The following is a 17,296-nucleotide window of genomic DNA, read 5'->3' as shown; positions in this document are numbered from 1 at the left end:
AATACAACCTGCTACATCTATGACTCCCTGGTGCCTGGTGGAGTATATGTTCAGTCCAGATTTGCAGAAGTGCATGATTGTTGAGAACATTCCAAACTGGCTTCTCAGCTACAGGTGGCTCCCTCCTCCAGTCCATCCTACACCAAGATGCTTTTCTAAAACATAAATCTGACCATACTACTTCCAGCCAAGAAACCTTGGGTGGCTTGATGCCATACCAGACAAGAGTCTGGTGTGGGTTACAAGGCCATTGCAGTCTGAGTCATCTCCTTATCCAGTCTCTGCCTTGCTTCTTCCACCTTTATAGATGTCTAGTTAACCCACAGATAGGTCCCCCACCCTTCTTGCCTTTGCTTTCCCCATGGTCCTGGAAGCCAACCACATAGACCCTAGAGCTCTGCCATTCAGTGTCAGCATGGTCAGCCCTGGAAGATGAAGAGGGAAACAGCTGACTTGTGCCATGTGCTGCTCTCTCCTGTGTTCTTCATTAATTCATCTCCCCCCCACCATGCTCATGCACTTTCCTTTGGGACAATGATCTGTAGAGGAGGTACCCGATGACTGGTGAAATTGGTCAGAGGCAAAGAAGTAAAGCTGAAAACTTAGGAAGTCCAACAGACAGGTGGTCAGCGCCATGACATAGGAGGTGGTGCAGGACAGGGGCAGGCTGAGAACTGCAGTTTGTGTCCTCTATGCTGTCTGCTCATAAAAGCCTCCACTTTCCTGGAAATGTCACACTTCCCACTGACAGCATGCCCTCTAGATATCCAGGCATGAACTTAGTCTAGTGTTTGTTTTTAACTGTTTGTTTGCAAAGTTTCCATTTAAGGTCGATTCTGCACTGCCTGGGGCAGATGACACACAACCTTTGACTCCACACCTGCTTTTGGAGCCCCCTGATTTGAATCTCACTCTTCCCTTTTAATGACCTTCCATCCTCTCCAGGCACTTGGCTTGTGTCTTTAGGGCCTTTGGGCGGCTGCTGAGGGGCAGCGTGGTGCAGTGAGGTTCTGGTGGGGAGGAGCAGGCGCTCCAGGTTGAAGTCAAGCATGTTCTTCCAGGTGCTTCTGGGCCGGCCAGTTGTACTCAGGTCTGGAGGTGTGTGGGTCACTCGGGGCCAGGGTGAGCCTGGTTCAGGCCATGTGGCTGCCAGGGTCACGTGCATTTGCTCTCCACTTCCGTGGGCACTTCCTCTTCTCATGTGCTCTGAAAACAGCGTTATGAACAATCTTCTGAATAGGTCTTATTTGGCCCTGGGCAGATGTACAGCAACTAAAACTTCTAGAGAGTAAAAAAGAGAGGGAAGCACATGAACAAGTTTCTGGGGCAAATAGAAGTGGAATCTGTAGTGTCACTTGTCCACAGCATAGCAAACAGGCAGTGGGCTTTTTGCCACCTGTGACCATAGAAATTAAATGAAAATGTGGCGACTTTTAACTTTTGGCCCAAAATTTCCTCCTCCTGCCCCCATGCACTTTTTTATAATATTGGAAGAAGGTAGCTTTGGAGAAAAATAGTTCAGAAAGTGAATTTTCCAGTGCACAGAAACAAAAATCTTGTGGTCTTTTTATTTCAAGGGTTTTTTTTTTTCCCAAAGAAATTAAAAACGTCTGGGAAACACATCTGCTTACCAGTGTTAAAACCAGTCTATTTTGTCTTTTCTCCTCTTCCTTTCTGTTTTTCTCTCTTTTTTAATGTACCTACAGATAGTAAGGATGAAGAAATCAGAGTCCCCCTCAGGCGGTCCTATCTGGGTATGTACCACACTGCACGAGGCTGCTTTTCAGAACATGGCTCATTTCATCCTCTGTGGCTCTGCTCCTTCTCCTGCCTCACTCCCCATCATGCCTGCCCTGTGACCATGCATGTGTGTGTTTGAAGCCTGGCGATATGCACAGTGACTAACAGCTCATAGACCCACCCTTTTCCAGCATGACATAGTTCTAGAAGCCTGCTCCTTTTCCTCGTGCGTGCGTGTGTGTGTGTGTGTGTGTGTGTGTGTGTGTGTATAAGAATAGTTTTCAGAGTATAAGTTTCACACTTCTTTTGAATGTATTCCAAAGTAATTTATTCTTTTCGATGCTATGGTAAATGGAATTGTTTTCTTAATTTCATTTTGGATTGTCCATTGCTGCTTTGTAGAAATAAATTGGTTTTTGAATATTGATCTTGTGCAGCCTTGCTGAACTTGTTTATTCTGATAGCTTTTTAGTGGATTGCTTAGGATTTTCTTTTACAGGATGATGTCATCTGCAAATAGAGATAGTTTTACTTCTTTTCCAATCTGGATACTTTTTTATTTCTTCTTGCTTAGTTACCCTGGCCAGAACTTATAGTGAAATATTGAATAGAAGTGGTGAGAATGGACATCCTTGTCTTGTTTGTGATCTCAGGAGGAATGCATTCAGTCTTTCTTGATTAACTATGATGTTAGCTGTGGATTTTCAATAGATGCGCTTTATTAGGTTAAGTAAGTTCCCTTCTCTTCTGAGTTTGTTGAGGGTTTTTATCAAGAAAGCTTATGGAATTTTGTGAAATGCTTTTCTGTGTCTGTTGAGATATCATGTAGTTTTTGTCCTTTATTTTATTATTATGGTTTATTACACTCGTTGATTTTCATTTATTGCGACTTTGCATTCTTGGGATTAAAGCCCACTTGGTCATGGTGTGTAATCCTTTTTATATGTTGCTGGATTCTGTTTGCTAGTATTTTGTTGAGGATTTTTGTGACTATAGTCATAAGAGATATTGGTCTGTAGTTGTCTGTTTTTGTAATGTCTTTGTTTGGATTTGGTATCAGGAGAATACTGGCCTTATAAAATGCATTGGGAAGTGTTCCTTTCTCTTTTATATTTTGAAAGAGTTTGGTAGAATTCACTGGTCTTTTCTTTGTGATAAATTTTCTTCATTAATTCAATATTTTTATAGGTCCATTCAGACTTTCTATTTCTTCTTGAGTCAGTTTTGGTGTTTGTCCTTCTAGGAATTTGTCTTTTTCATCTAAGTTATCTAATTTGTTGGCATATAATTGATTATAGAATTCTCTTATAATCGTTTTTATTTTTTGTAAGATTGGTAGTAATGTCCCCTCTTTCATTCTTGATTTTAGTAATTCGAGTCTTCTCTCTTTTATTAGTTGACCTTTTTCTTTATTAGCCTAGCTAAATTTTTGTCAATTTTGTCAATTGATTTGGTTGATTTTCTGTATTGTTTTTCTATTCTCCATTTTATTTCTTTCCACTCTCATATTTATTATTTCTTCCCTCCTGTTGCTTTGGGTTTAGTTTGCTGCTCTTTTTCTAGTTTATTGAGGTAGAAGATTAGGTTAATGATTGGAGATATTTTTAATTTCTTTTTTTAAGTATAGGTGTTTACAGCTATAATTTCCCCTCTAAGCACTGCTTTAGCTGCATCTTGTAAGTTTTGGTAAGTTGTGTTTTTATTGTCATTCATTTCAAAGTATTTTCTACTTTCCCTTGAGATTTCTTCTTTGAGTCATTTGTTATTTAGGAATGTGTCATTTAATTTCCATATGTTAGTGAATTTGCAAAATTTCCTTCTGTTATTGATTTCTAAGTCTTACATTGTTATTATATATGTCTATATATGTTATAGACCCAACAACACATTGTTATCATCATTACTTTTTATAATTTTATAGCTTTTAAAGAAGTTGAGAGAAGAAAGGAGAACAATTGTATATTTGTAAAGTTTGTTATATTAACCTTCTTATTTACCATTTCTGGTTCTGTTCATTTCTTTCTGTGAATTTGAGTTACTATCTGATGTCATTTCCTTACTGTCATTTTCAAATACATTACATTTTTATATGTTAAAGGCCTGACAATAATGTAACCATAATATTGTTTTATTCAGTTGTTTTTTAAATCAGTTAAGAGAAGAAAGGAGAAGAAATATGAACTTATACTGTCTTTTATACTTACCTACATAATTACCTTTATCTATGCTCCTTGTATTTTCTTGTGGATTAGAATAACTGTTTGGTGTTACTTGCTTTCATCATGAAGAACTTACTTTATTATTTCCTATAAGGTGGGTCTGCAAGCAACAAATCCTCCCAGTTCTTGTTTTATCTGGGAATATCTTCATTTTACCTTCATTTTAAAAAGAGTTTTGCTGGATGTAAGAATCTTGGTTGACAGTTTTTTTTTCTTTTCAGCACTTTGAAACTGTTACCCCACTGCCTTCTGGACTCCATTATTTCTGATGAGAAGTCAGCTGTTAATCTTATTGGGGTTTCCTTGTAAGTGACAAGTCATTTTTCCCTTGCTGATTTCAAGATTTTGTCTTTTTTTTTTTTTGTCTTTCAACATTTTGACTATGAGAGTGTAGCTCTCGTTTTATCCTACTTGGAGTTTGTTGAGCTTCTTGGATGTGTAGATTAGTATTTTAATCAAATCCAGGAAGCTTTCTGTCATTATTTCTTTGAATATCTTTTTTACTCCTTTCTCTCTCTTCTCTCCTTAGGTACTCTAATTTCACATATGTTGTTGCATTTAATATTGTCTCACATTTCTCTGAGGCTCTGTATATTTTTCTTAATTCTACTTTCTTTTTTCTTCAGATAGCATAATCTCTACTGACCTATCTTTAGGTTTGCTAATTCTTTCTTCTGTCAACTCAACTCTGTTGTTGAGGCCCTCTAATGAGTATTTTATGTCCCTAATTGTACTTTTCAGCTCCAGAATTTCCATTTAGTTCTTTTTAGAAATTTATATCTCTTTATTGATATTCTCTAGTTGATGAGACAGTGTCATCTTACCTTCTTTTAACTCTTTATACATGGTTTCCTTCAGTTCTTTGAGCATATATATAATAGCTATTTTGAAATCTTTCTTTAATAAATTCAGTGTCTCTACCCTCTCAAAGTCAATTTTTGTTTTCTGCTTGTCTTTTTTTCTTTCTGTGTATGGGCCACACTTTCCTGTTTCTTTGTATGTCTTCTAATTTTTTGTTGAAAACTGAACACTTTAGTGATATATTGTAGCAACTCTGTATATTGACCTCCCACCTCAGGGGGTGGGTAGCTTGTTGTTTGCTTATTTATTTGTTTAGTGATTTAGCTGGACTAGTTCAGTAATGTCTATTTTGCCACAGTGTGCAGTCTCTGAACCTCCTCTCCCTTCAGGGATGACTGCTTATTCTAGCTGGATTTTCTCCAGTCTCTCTGACCTCCCTGATAAGCTTCTGACTGGTCTGTCTCTGCGGGTATTACACCCAGCTGTTAAACCCCAACTGAACCCATTGCTGTGGAGTCAAATTCTGACTCATAGTGACCCTATAGGACAGAGTAGGGTCCCCATAGGGTTTCCAAGGCTGTAAATCTTTACAGAAGCAGACTGCCACATCACCTTTATTTGCAGAGAGGCTGGTGGGTTTGAACTGCTGACATTTCGGTTAACAGCCGAGAGCTTAACCACTGTGCCACTGGTGCTCCTCCACTAATTGCTAGCCTATTGCTCTATTGTTTTTGACAACATCCTGGCGTATATAAATTACTCCACCATCTGATCCAATTGGGCTGCTTTGCAGGGGTAGTCTTTGAGGCCAGTCTTTGACATTTGCTCTGGCTCCAGTAGGGCTCTTCTTAGCTGTCCCTTTTCCTGGTTGTCTCTATTAAACTTTTAGATGGCCTTCTGATTTGCCTGTTGCTATGTGGAGCTACTAGCTTCCTCTTGATTGTTTACCATCAAGGTCTCCATTGTTTTATCAGTGCCCTTAAGCTTGAACTAATTGCTTTAGGGAGAGCTGTGTCTCTCTGTTCTTGCCCCCCAGAGGGGGGACAGAACCTCTGAATGACTGCTCTGGAGCTGGTGGTGGGGACAGCAGTTGCCTTCTCTCAGAGTCACACGCCTGCCCTATAAGCAGGCACTGCAGCCCATGGTCTTCTTGGCTTGCTCCTCCCAGTGCAGAACCTCCACCCTATGACTAAGCTGGGGTAGGGGCGATTGAGGCCCAGTATTCTCTGCTTGTCACAGCTGGGGTACAACTTCCACCCAAGTGGAGGCTGGGTGGAGAAAGGGAGCCCAGACATCTCAGCCATGCTTGCAGAGTAGAACAGGAGCTGAGCTGGGGGCTGAGAAACGCTGGCAGAGAGAAATGCTGGCAGCCTGCCCCTCCTGGGAGAAACCATTGCCTGATGCTGAGAGCTGGGACAAGAGGGAAACCTGTTTTCCTGGCTTCACCCACCTGATCTAGAGCTTTTGTCGTCACACTGAGCTTTGAGGGTGGGGAGAGGGTGCAGGTCATGGCTCAAATGCCCCAGACTTCTACTGAGGTTGAGTAGATTTTTCAATTTCCAGAAATTTTAAATTGTTGTTTTTTATGATTTTCACCATTATGATTATTTCACTGGGGAGAGGGTCTGGGAGATTTTCATACTACCATTTCAGAATTTAACACAGCTGGGCCCTTAGGGGCTGAAATTATGAAGAATATTTCAGACCAGGAGAATAACATACAGTTGTGCTTTTATGTAAGAGCTACTTTGATGAGTAAAACCAGTGGCCTTGAGCCTTCACTATTGGTTTTGGTGTCAAGTGGGTGGACGCATGGTGAAGTGTCCAATTGGATAGATAATCACTTTCCTTTGTTAAGTGGTTTACAAGTAGGTAGTCTTAAGGTTTTAATTATAAAGTGAAAGAGCTGTTTTGATTTTGGGAAAAAAATTATTTATTCCAGTGCCATTTGGGCCAAGGCCTTTCTGGTGCTGTTTCTGCTTCATACAAGAGTGTGTAATGAATTCAGTAGCAGGATCTATTCAGAACACAGGTATTCATTCTGTTAGCCAGAGGGGCAGACCCTAGAGTGGTGAGGGATACAGGGACAGTGCTCAGTCCACAGAGAGGTGGTGCCAGCACCTGGCACAGGGTACACTTCAGCCCATTGCCTCCCTCCTCTGTCCATTTTTGCTGCCTCACTGAGCAGAGACTAGCAGGCAAAAGAAGAGAAGGGCCTGGAGGTGCTGAGATGGGTAAAGGAGAGGACAGGTTCCTGCAAATCAGAGGAGGCAGAGGAACAAACAAACCTACAAGACCAATGACAGAACTTCTCTCGGCAGGGCTTTCCCCAGCTATTCATGGCAGTGGCTGCAGTAACTTCACCATCTGGCTGCTGTCAGGCTCAGCACTAGACAACTCAGGGTCAGGACTGAGATGCTGGTCCCTGGAAGAGCCTGCCCCGTCTTCCTGTGAAGGGTGTGTTTGTGTTAGGGTTCCCAGGGATGTGCTCAGAGCCAGCCCTGCCTGCCCACCTTCATGGGGCACCATCGGACAAACAGGCACTTGTAATCCTCTCAGCGTGTCTTTGGGGAGTGGCCTGTCTCATCATCCCTTTGCCTGCAGTGGTGAGGATGGGATTAAAGGAGGATCAAGGAGTGAACCTGGGCCTTAAGAGCCGAGATTGGACTTCATACTCACACTGAGCTGAGTTGTGCTGCTGGCTTCCTTAAAGTTCTTAATGTCCCCAGTCTTTAGGGGCCATGCAAGCCCAACACCCTCCCCACACTCCTTGAACACCCATCATGCTCCCCACCTTCCATGAGCGTCTGCTGTGCTCCCCAGCCCTGTGAGCATCTGCCATGCTCCCCACTCTCTGTGAGCACCCACCGTGTTCCCCATCCTCCATGAGTGCCCGCCATATTCCCCACCCTTTGTGAGCACCTGCCATTTCCCATCCTCCATGAGCACGTGTCGTGGTCCCCACCGTTTGTGAGTGCCTGCTGTGTTTCCTATCCTCCGTGAGTTCCCAGGTGCTCTCCACCCTCTGTGAGCCCCCAGGTACTCCCTAGCCCTGTGAGTAGCTGCCCTTCTCGCACCTGGCTCTGCCTGAGTCTGGACCTACACCTTTAGGCCTCAACTGAGCTGTCCTGTCTGTAGATGAGTGGCCCTGCAGTGCCCGTGCCCACCCTCACTCACCACCAGGAGTGGTTTGTCCAAGCTCTGGCAAGTTGGGGCTGAGGCCAGTGGTTAGGGCTGTGTCCTAGGATGAGTGAGACAGACAGACAAACATTCCCCAATGGAGAGTACCCTCTCTTGTCCAGAAAAGTGGTCTGATAAAAGCCTTACCTTAGTCAGAACCGTTGGTGGTGTAATGGTTAAGAGCTCGGCTGCTAACCAAAAGGTCAGCAGTTCAAATCCACCAGCCACTCCTTGGAAACCCCATGGGACAGTTCTACTCTGTCCTATAAGGTTGCAATGAGTCAAAACTGACTCGACAGCACCTAACAACAGGAACCAGGGTTTTGAAGGAAGGGATTTGTTTGTTTTGTTTTCTAGGAAAGATGATTTAAAAAAAAAACTAAATTTTGAAACGTCACAAAGTTACAGAAAGTGGGACTCAAATGCACATTTTCTTGGACTGTTTGAGAAGTCCCGACTCGGTGCTTGTGACACCGGACATTCCTAAAAGTGAGGACGTTTTCCTATCTAACAGTGTGCAGCACTGTTCTCCTGTCCCAGCTGCTCAGGCTCACAGCTGTCTCGCAGCGCCCTCTGAAGGAAGGGGCCCGCTCTGCATCTGGTGCTGTAGGGGCTGGGTCTCCTGTATCTCTCATGGCCAGGGCACTTCTGCAGAAGACATTCGTGTTGGGAAGTGTCTTGGAGGGCTCATCTTGTGCTGCTTGGGATCTGAGGTGGTACCTGGCAGGAGCCTCTTAAAGTGGCACTGTGTCCTTTCAGGCAGTGCTGGTCTGTCCTTTCCCAGGGATGTATGTGGATGGATGGGTGGATGGAGGTGAGTCCACTGGCTTCCCCGCTGCAAGCTCTTCCCCACTTGTGATTTATACGTGTTCCTGGGGAGGTGCTTAGAGGCTGGTGGTCATGAGCTGGTCAGTGGCCCTTGAGTCACTGTGGTTGTGACATGGATTCATTTCAAGAGCAGGAAGGAGAAAGACGGCGGTTGTCCAATGTGTGTCTGAATTGCCTGGGGTTTGGAAACTCTCACTCTTTCATGTAAGTCTCTACTACTGAGGCTTTCCCCAGTCATTCCTTTGGAAAGCTATCTGTGGGCTAATAGGCTCCCAAAGGTGGGAAGATGGCAGCGGGCCCTCGCCGCCCTCCACCCCCCTGCCCTGCTCTTTCTCTTGTTTAATTTCCATCTCTCCACTCCTAAATGATCTTTCATGTGGCTGAGAATCCTCCTTTGCAACTCATGTGTCCCGTTGCTCCCATGGTCTAATTGCCTAAGACATTTAGAATTTTAAAATTACCTGGCTCTCTCCCTTGGTTTAAAAATAAAAGAAGGAAGATATAGAAGCTCTTCAGTCATTGCTGTCTGCCCAGAAGGGAGAGCATAGGAGTGTGAGCTATTTTGGGTCTGTTGTCACCAGTGTGTTTTATGAGTCGGAATCAACTCCACAGCAGTGGGTTTGGTTTTTCATTGCCCTTCCTGGGGTATTTGTGATGTGACATCCCCTGGAATCCCTGCAAATTGTCCAGTTAATTACCTTCCCCTCTTCAGCTGCTTGGCCCCTCCAGTGCTCAGGGCTTCTCCCTCCTCTCATGAGTTACCTGGGATGGCTTTTCACCCTTCTGGGTGAGGGTTTTGCTGCACCACACCTTCCCTTGTGGAAGTCTCAGATCGCATGGACTTTCAGCTTTATTCTGGGAGCCTGGTGGGTGCTGAGGCAGCCAGAATTTCATAATTGCTTTTTAGCTTTCTGTGACTGGCAGTGAATTACTTTTTTGGAGAACTTGGTGAATCCCCAGATTCACAAATTCAGGTGTGGGTTGGGGTGGAGGGCGGGGCCTACAACCTGAGGAAGAAAGGGCCTCTTCTGCCCACTCTCAGCGCCCCCTAGCGGGGCCGGGGCCCCGGGTTGGTTGTGGGATAACTGGGTGCCTCAGAGCTCCAGGTAGGAGCGCGTTCCTCCTCACCTTCCGTAGGATGGGACCCCTCCTTACAAAGTGGGGCTCCAGCCTGTCATTACTATCATAGCACGCTGAGAACTGCGTCCTGACCCAGGCCCCTGCCGGCCCCCATCTCTGCACCCCGCACATTCACACACGTCCCTGGTGTCTGGGCCCCTGGGAGGCAGAGGGAGGTGGACTAGCAGGGGGTGGACGGGGTGGGGGCTGGAGGCCGCCGGCGGGGTCACAACACTGCTTCTGAGTCTTTTCTGCGGAGCAGATGAGGTTCCCCGGGGGCTGCAGAAGGTCTTCGGAGGGTCTTCCTTGTGTTCCCGCGGGCCCAGAGGCCTGTCAGCTCCAGGCGGGGCGGGCGGGGGCTGCCCTGTGAGCTGGGGACACGTTGAAGGCCGGCGGAGCGCCCCACGGAGAGGTGGAGTCACCCGCTGTGACTCTGGTTGAGGGAGCGGAGGGACTGCGTGCAAGGCGCGGACTTGCCACACGGGTGCGCTACGAGCCTGGCGGACGCTCTGCACGACACCACGACCAGGGTCTCAGCAGTGGCCGCGCCCTCCTCATGAGGCCAGAAACGCCTGCTCTGGCCTCCTCCTTTTCCCTGCCTGGGGAGAGTCTTTGGGGGTTCCGACTCCTCTGCGCTCCCTGGAGCTTCCTGCACCACCAGGAAGTAGGGCATCAGGCCTCTCCATCCGAGTGCAGTGACGGTCGATGCTCATAAAGTGTCCTGTGCACACGGAGCGTGAGCAGGTGCAAGTGGAGCTGCTGTCACTATTATGACATGCGTGTGACAAGTGCGGCTATTTCAATGGTTCCTTAAACTTTGGTATTTTTTTAATATTTAAAAGCAGAACTCTAGAAGAGGCTTGTCACATACTCTTGGGTAAAATTACCAGCCAGGTTGAGAAACTGCCCTTTCTCATGCTGATTTTTAGTGATGAGGTGGGAGCTGGATCCTCCCCTATTGGCTAGTCGGTACGGAGCTGGTGAGAAACATCCACAGGACGTTCCTCTGTTGCGGGGCGGGGGGGAATTCCCCCACACAGCTTAGATCCAGAGGACCCTCTGGGGAAGGTCCTGGATCTGTTAATCCCAGAGCCACAGCTTTGCTTGTAATTGTGACTTTATGGAAACCCTAACATTAATTTACAAAAGGAGACTGCTAGATTGTTAGTGTGGCAAATGTTAAACGAATGGTCACCCTCAGGAGGGTCCAGGGAAGGACCCATAGTGTTTGGTGTTTGTGCTGACTGGCTTTACGGTGCTGCTCGCCAGCCTGTTCACACACTGCTGGGTGTCTGGGGTTCCCGAGCTGGGGGCTGCGGGGTTGGGGTCCTGGTCTCCCAGGCTGGGAGCCATGAGGCTGTGGTCTGCAAACACACCCTCTCCTACTGCATTTGGGACAGTCCTTCCCTGCAGACGAGTCACCAGCCAGAGGTGCTTCCTTCAGAATTTCCTGTTGAGGCTGAATCAGGAGGCGCGAATAGCGCCAAAGTGGGTGAGTGCAGGAGGGGCGGAGGGCAGGAGTGGGTCAGTGTGCTTTCTGCGGTTCTGCCTGCCGTGGGCCAGGTTCGGGAAGCCACCTGGCTGCATTTGTTCCTGCCTCTCCTTTCTCCTCTGATTGCCTTTGCATCTTTGCTAGAAGTGATTTGTCCATTATGTACGGCTTCATTTCTGGAGTCTGTTCTCTTGCTTTGACGTTCTTCTCTGTCCTCTGCTCCAGTCCTAAGAGACAGTGGCAGTGGGTGGATGGGGGTGGGTGTCAGTCTTAATTCAGCCTAGGTCAAGTGCGCCTTTTTCTGACTACTCTTCTGGGTCTCCAGAGACCAGCTGTTCCTAGTCAGTGGTGGGAAAATCCAAGCTCGGGAAAGCAGTAAGCGTCTCCACAGACCCTGAAATGCGGTGTCTCCTCAGCCGAGGCCCCAGTGTCCTCCCACGAAGCATCCTGCCTTCCTAGCGAGGAGAAGGAGATGGTGCTGGGAGGTGGGGCCTCCTCCGACATAATCACCTGTTCCCTGGGATTCCAAGACTCAGGAAATGGAAAAGTAGTTTCTCCTCACAGAAAACTTGGGGATCCCTAGTGTGCAGAGCCTGTGGAAGCTGTGACGGTCTGACCAGAGGACCTTGAGAAAATGTGTGCCTGTCCTTCAGTTCTAAGAGACCCATGGGTGATGGGAAAGCAGCAAACTTTAGAGCTTATAATGTGAAGCTAAGGCAGAGTGGGTTAAACTCTGGGTTCTGGGTTCAAATCCTGAGTCCACCACAAGCACACTGTGGGGCCTGGATGGGTTTTTAACTTCCTGTAATAAGTAAATGAGCTAATACATATAAAGCATCAGAACAGGCCTGGTACAGAGCAGGTGCTTAAAAACGGGCTTGACACCCGGCAGATGCCAAAGAAATATTTACTGAATGAGGGAAAATGAACAGTTGCACGTCATCTCCTGAACAAAGCAGGGAGTGATTATTGTCCTGATAGAGCACGATTTAGTTTGAGGCATTTCCTCATAAAAGGGTGTGTGTTTTGAAAGAGGCCAAGTAAGAATGTCAGCAAGTGGTTTGAGAGTTACATCTTCTAAGCAGATTGGGGATCGGAACTTCTCTACAGATCATTCCCAGGAACTAGAGAAAAGAAACTGGGTCTCACTGGGGAGTAGGCTCCATGTGGATTGAACTGCCCTTTCAACAAAGCGGCAGGCAGTACTGCCGCCATTGTCAAACCCCAGACGCTCTCTGGGAACTTGGACTTCCACTAGGAGGAGGACTTGGTGAGGGACTGGAGCACTGCTTTCCCTACTTCATCAGTAGTCAGTGCTCAACGAGCCTGAGAGGCAGGACAGGTGCTTCCTCCTTCACTCCAGGCAACTCAGGTGTTTTTCTTCTAACAGCTTTATTGAGTTATAATTGGCATACAGTAAACTGTACATATTTAAAGTGTACAATTTTGATAAGTTGTGAATATACATACAGTCACGGAACTATCACCCAGATTAAGGTAATGAGCATATCTGTCACCCGCAAAAGTTCCTCCTGCCTCTTTGTAATCCCTAACCACCCCTTGCCACCCAGGTACCCCTAATCTGCTTTCTGTCACTCTACATTCATTTGCATTTTGCATTTACTAGAATTTTATATAGATGGAATCATACAGTACGTGCTCTGTTTTGTCTGGCTTCTTTTACTCAGTGTGATTGTGATTATTTTGAGATTTGTTCACGGTGTAGTGTGTATCAATAGTTCATTCCTTTTTATTGCTGGGTAGTATTCCATTATATGGATCTACCACCGTTTTTTGTTTAGTCACTGGTTGATGGACATCTGGGTTGTTTCCAGTTTTTGGCTATTATAAATAACACTGCTGTGAACATTTGTGTACAAGTCTTTATATGAACATGTACTTTTTTTTCTCTTGGGTAAATACCTAGGAGTGGACTGCCTGGATCATATGGTAAGTGTATGTTTAACTTTTTAAGAAACTGCCAAACTGTTTTCCAAAGTGGTTTTACCATTTTGCATTCCCACCAGCATTGTGTGAGAGTTCTAGTTGCTCCACATCTTCATCAACACTTTGTATGGACAGCTTTTAATTTTTAGCCATTCCAGTAGGTGTGTGGCGGTATGTCATTGTGGTTTTAATCTGCATTTCACTAGTGACTAATGAACATCTTTTCATATGTTTATTTTTTGTCCTTTTATCTTATGTGGTGACTTGTCCAAATCTTTTGCCAATTTTTAAATTAGGTTATTTGTATTTTTATTATTGAGTTGTAAGAGTTCTTTACATATTCTGGATATGTGACCTGCAAATATTTTCTTCCAGTCTGTGGTTTGTCTTTTCATTCTCTTAATAATATTTTTGAAAAGCAGTAGTTTTTATTTTTGGTGAAATCTAGTTTATCATTTTGGTTTTTTTGGATCATACTTTTGGTGTCATGTCTAAGAAATCTTTGCCTAATCCAGGGTCACGAAGGTTTTCTCCTAGTATTTTTAACATTAGGTTTTACATTTAGGTCTGTGATCCATTTGGAGTTAGTTTTTGTTTTATAATATGAGCTATGAATCCAAGTTCATTGTTTTTTGCACATGGGTACCCAGCTGGTGTCCCACCCTTTGTTGAAAAGACTCTTTTCTCCACTAAACTGCCTTTGTATCTTTGTTGAAAATCAGTTGTCCATATATGTGTGGGTCTATTTCTGGACTCTATTCTATTGCCTTGATTTATTTATCTATCTTTATGCCAATACCCACCGTGTTGTCTTGTTTACTGTAGCTTTTTAAGTCTTGAAACCAGGTAGTGATAGTCCTCCAACTTTGTTCTTCCTTTTCATACTTATTTTGGCTCTTTTAGATCCTTTGCATTTCTATATGAATTTTAGAACAAGTTTGTCAGTTTCTATAGCAAAGTCTGCTCGGATTTTGGTTAGAATTGTCTTCAATCTATAGATCAATTAGGGGGGAACTGACATGTTGACAATTGTGTAGAAAAGAGTTAGCAGAAAAGGCTTGAGACAGCTATCCTTAGAAAGATCTGCTTGCAAGGTTGACCCTTGGCTGATGTCTGGGAACTTGAATTTCAGGAGAGTTACCACCACTCACTGATAAAAATGAATGTTTAACCTTCTTCTCAGAAGCAGTGCTGACTTGGATGAATGATTCGTTTTGCTTCGTTCACTCTGGATTAGGGCAGCTGCTACCTGGGCTTTCCCTGGGTAGCAGAGGAAATCAGGCTCTTCTGCTCCCCACATCTTACCCACTCCCCAGAGTGAGTCTTGCCCTCCCCTTGTCCTCGTGCTCAGCTATGGATGCCTGCCATTCTCCTGCTGCTCTTTGGAGCTCTCCTCCAATGGCCTACCTGTGGTCAGCGCATGAACGGAGGCTGTGTAGAGTGCATTACTAAGTTCCTCCAATGGTCCGGCAGTGGTCAGCTTGTGAATGGAGGTTGTGTAGAGTGTGTTGCTAAGTTCCCCATGGCCTGTGTTGGAGGAAGACCCACTGCCTTGACTTGATGAGGCGTGGGATTAGCTGGCATGAGCTGGCAGGCTGAGATGGAGTTGGACATTCATTTGGTTGTTAAAGGCCATGGGCAGGGATGACTAGCCACTTTGGGAGACCAAGGACATTACACCAAACCATCAGTGCACCATTGCCATGGAAACACACACTGGATCATCAACAGCCTCTCATTCCTCTTGACCTCAACACACATTTATCTTCCTCTCTCCTCTCAGATATGCAGTAAATGTCCTTACAATGTTCATGAGGACTGGTTTTCCTTTGGTGGGTCACCAATATGTCATCTTGGTGCTTTCCCTGGTGCTGACACGTTTCTACTGTTTCAGAAACAATAGTAAACCCAAATCCTGAAAGAGAGACTACTGTGCTTCCTGTGACAGGCAGGGAACAGACTTCTGGGAGAGAGTATTGATTATGATCTCTCCTCCCTTCCTGTTGACCCAGCTCAGATCTCACCTCTTTCAAGTCAGAATAATCTCTCCCGTTCCTGTTCTCATAGTGAACTTCATCCTTATCTCTAAAGTATGGCGGCAGATCACCCTATGCTGGTTGTCCTTGGAAGTCAAGGAGCTTGTTTGTAATCCTTGTTGGTCTCTGATGCCTGGCAAAGTGCTTCTGCACATGAGAGTGTTTTCCGAATCAGTGCTGAGTCCCTTTATTCCTGATGCTAGTTTTTACTAGTACACACACACACACGTACATACCACACTACACACACACAGTTGCACTCTAGGACCTTTGGAGAAAACAACCTTTATTTATTCATTCAAAACATTTATTTGGATCCATCTTTTCCTAGCTATGTAACTGTGACCAAACTATGTGACTTTTTTGTTTTTAAGTTTCCTACCTCACAGGGAGATGCTGATGAAATCGAATTGGGTTGTTTGTCTTTTTGTTGTTGAGTTGTTGAAGTTTTCTGTATATTGTAGAGATTAAACAAAAAACTCATTGCCATTGAATTGATTTCGACTCATAGCGACCCTGTAGGACAGAGCAGAACTGCCCCATAGAGTTTCCAAGGAGCACCTGGTGGATTCAAACTGCCGACCTTTCGGTTAGCAGCCGTAGCACATAACCACTACGCCACCCGGGTTTCCGTTTTAGAGATTAGACCCTGTAAAAATGGCATGGTGGTGGTGTCTGACCTCCGGTAGCTTTTCAAGGGGAAGGAAAATCAAGATCAACAGCCCAAGGCTGATTCCTGTGAGGCAGAGGTCAGACATGCCTCCTCTCTCTGCCGTCTTTACCAATTCTGACACCAACCGTCCTTCCCACGGCACTCTCTACTTCTCTGCTGGGTTCGATAATTCATTGCAATGGCCACACAGAACTCACAGACTGTACTGACAGTTATGGGGTTTATTAGGGATGTAACGGGTTACAATTCGGACTCAGAAACACTCAAGGATACAGTTCTTCCATCTTCCCAGCCTCTCGAAGGCATGCCTCTCCCTGGCCCTAGGCCTCTGCTCAGAGGCACTCAGCTTTCTCTCTCCGTGGGCTGGGAGGCCCACCATGCTGTCTTCTGCTGCTGAGTCTCTCCCGCTGGGTCTCTCCTGCCACTGCCTATCACCATCTTCAGGATTACAGCTTGCTCTCCCTCTGTCTCCCGGTCCCAGGAGCCTGCGAGCACAGGGATCCCAGGTCCGAAGGACACACCAGCCCCAGACTTTTCTTTCCTGGTGGTGGTGGAGTTCTGTTTCCCACCTCTGGGGTGGCTTATTTCAAGCCCAGCAGGATGGCAAAATTGACCAATCCCCTTAATAAGCTACAATTACCCTATCTGCACAGTCCCACCCAATCATCTGGGTGGGAGTTACAAGACCATGGTGAGAAAGGCCGCACAAAAGCAATCCATCACACTGCAGACCCTTATCAGATAGGTTGTTTCTGAAGACGTTTTCCCCAGTCTGTAGGTTGTCTTTTTACTCATTTGGTAAAGTCTTTTGATGAGCAGAAGTATTTAATTTTTATGAGGTCTCAGTGATATCATTTGTCTTCTGCTATTCATGCATTTGTAGTCATATTAGCCTATTTTTAAAAAAAAATAGGTCTCATAGTTTTCTCCCAGAAACTTTATAGTTTTAGGTTTAACATTTAGGTCTTGGATCCATTTTGGGTTAGTTTTTATGTATGGTGTGAGGTATAGGCTCTGTTGCATTTTTCTGCATGTGGAAAGCACTTTATTAAAGAGACTATTCTGCACTGAATGGACTTTGGCCCTTTGTTGAAAACTCATTGTCCATAAATGGATGGATTTCTGGATTCTTAATTCTGTTCCACTGGTCTATGTGTCTATCACTGAACCAATACCAGGCTATTTTGATAATAGTGGCTGTATAATATGTTTTGATATCAGGAAGTGTGAGGCTTCCTGCATTATCCTTTTTATATATATA

The 17,296-nt window shown here is 45.1% G+C and overlaps 1 protein-coding gene across 8 annotated transcripts in view; it reads left to right on the top strand.

The window, feature by feature from the left end:
• Positions 1–17,296, top strand: part of SLC66A2 (solute carrier family 66 member 2) — a 50,072-nt gene that overhangs the window by 15,360 nt on the left and 17,416 nt on the right. For 6 of the 8 annotated variants that reach the window (XM_023741221.1, XM_023741222.1, XM_023741224.1 and 3 more), the window contains exon 4: positions 1,707–1,754. The exons of the other annotated variants lie outside the window; for them this stretch is intronic. In XM_023741221.1, coding sequence (XP_023596989.1) covers positions 1,707–1,754 — 48 coding nt within the window. The remainder of the gene's footprint in view (positions 1–1,706; positions 1,755–17,296) is intronic. 8 annotated transcript variants of the gene reach the window in all.

Source organism: Trichechus manatus, unplaced genomic scaffold (assembly GCF_000243295.1).
Source record: "Trichechus manatus latirostris isolate Lorelei unplaced genomic scaffold, TriManLat1.0 scaffold00176, whole genome shotgun sequence".
Taxonomy (NCBI): Eukaryota; Metazoa; Chordata; class Mammalia; order Sirenia; family Trichechidae; genus Trichechus; species Trichechus manatus.
The sequence above is the reverse complement of the archived record's forward strand: the minus strand, read 5'-3'. Positions and strand labels throughout refer to the sequence as shown.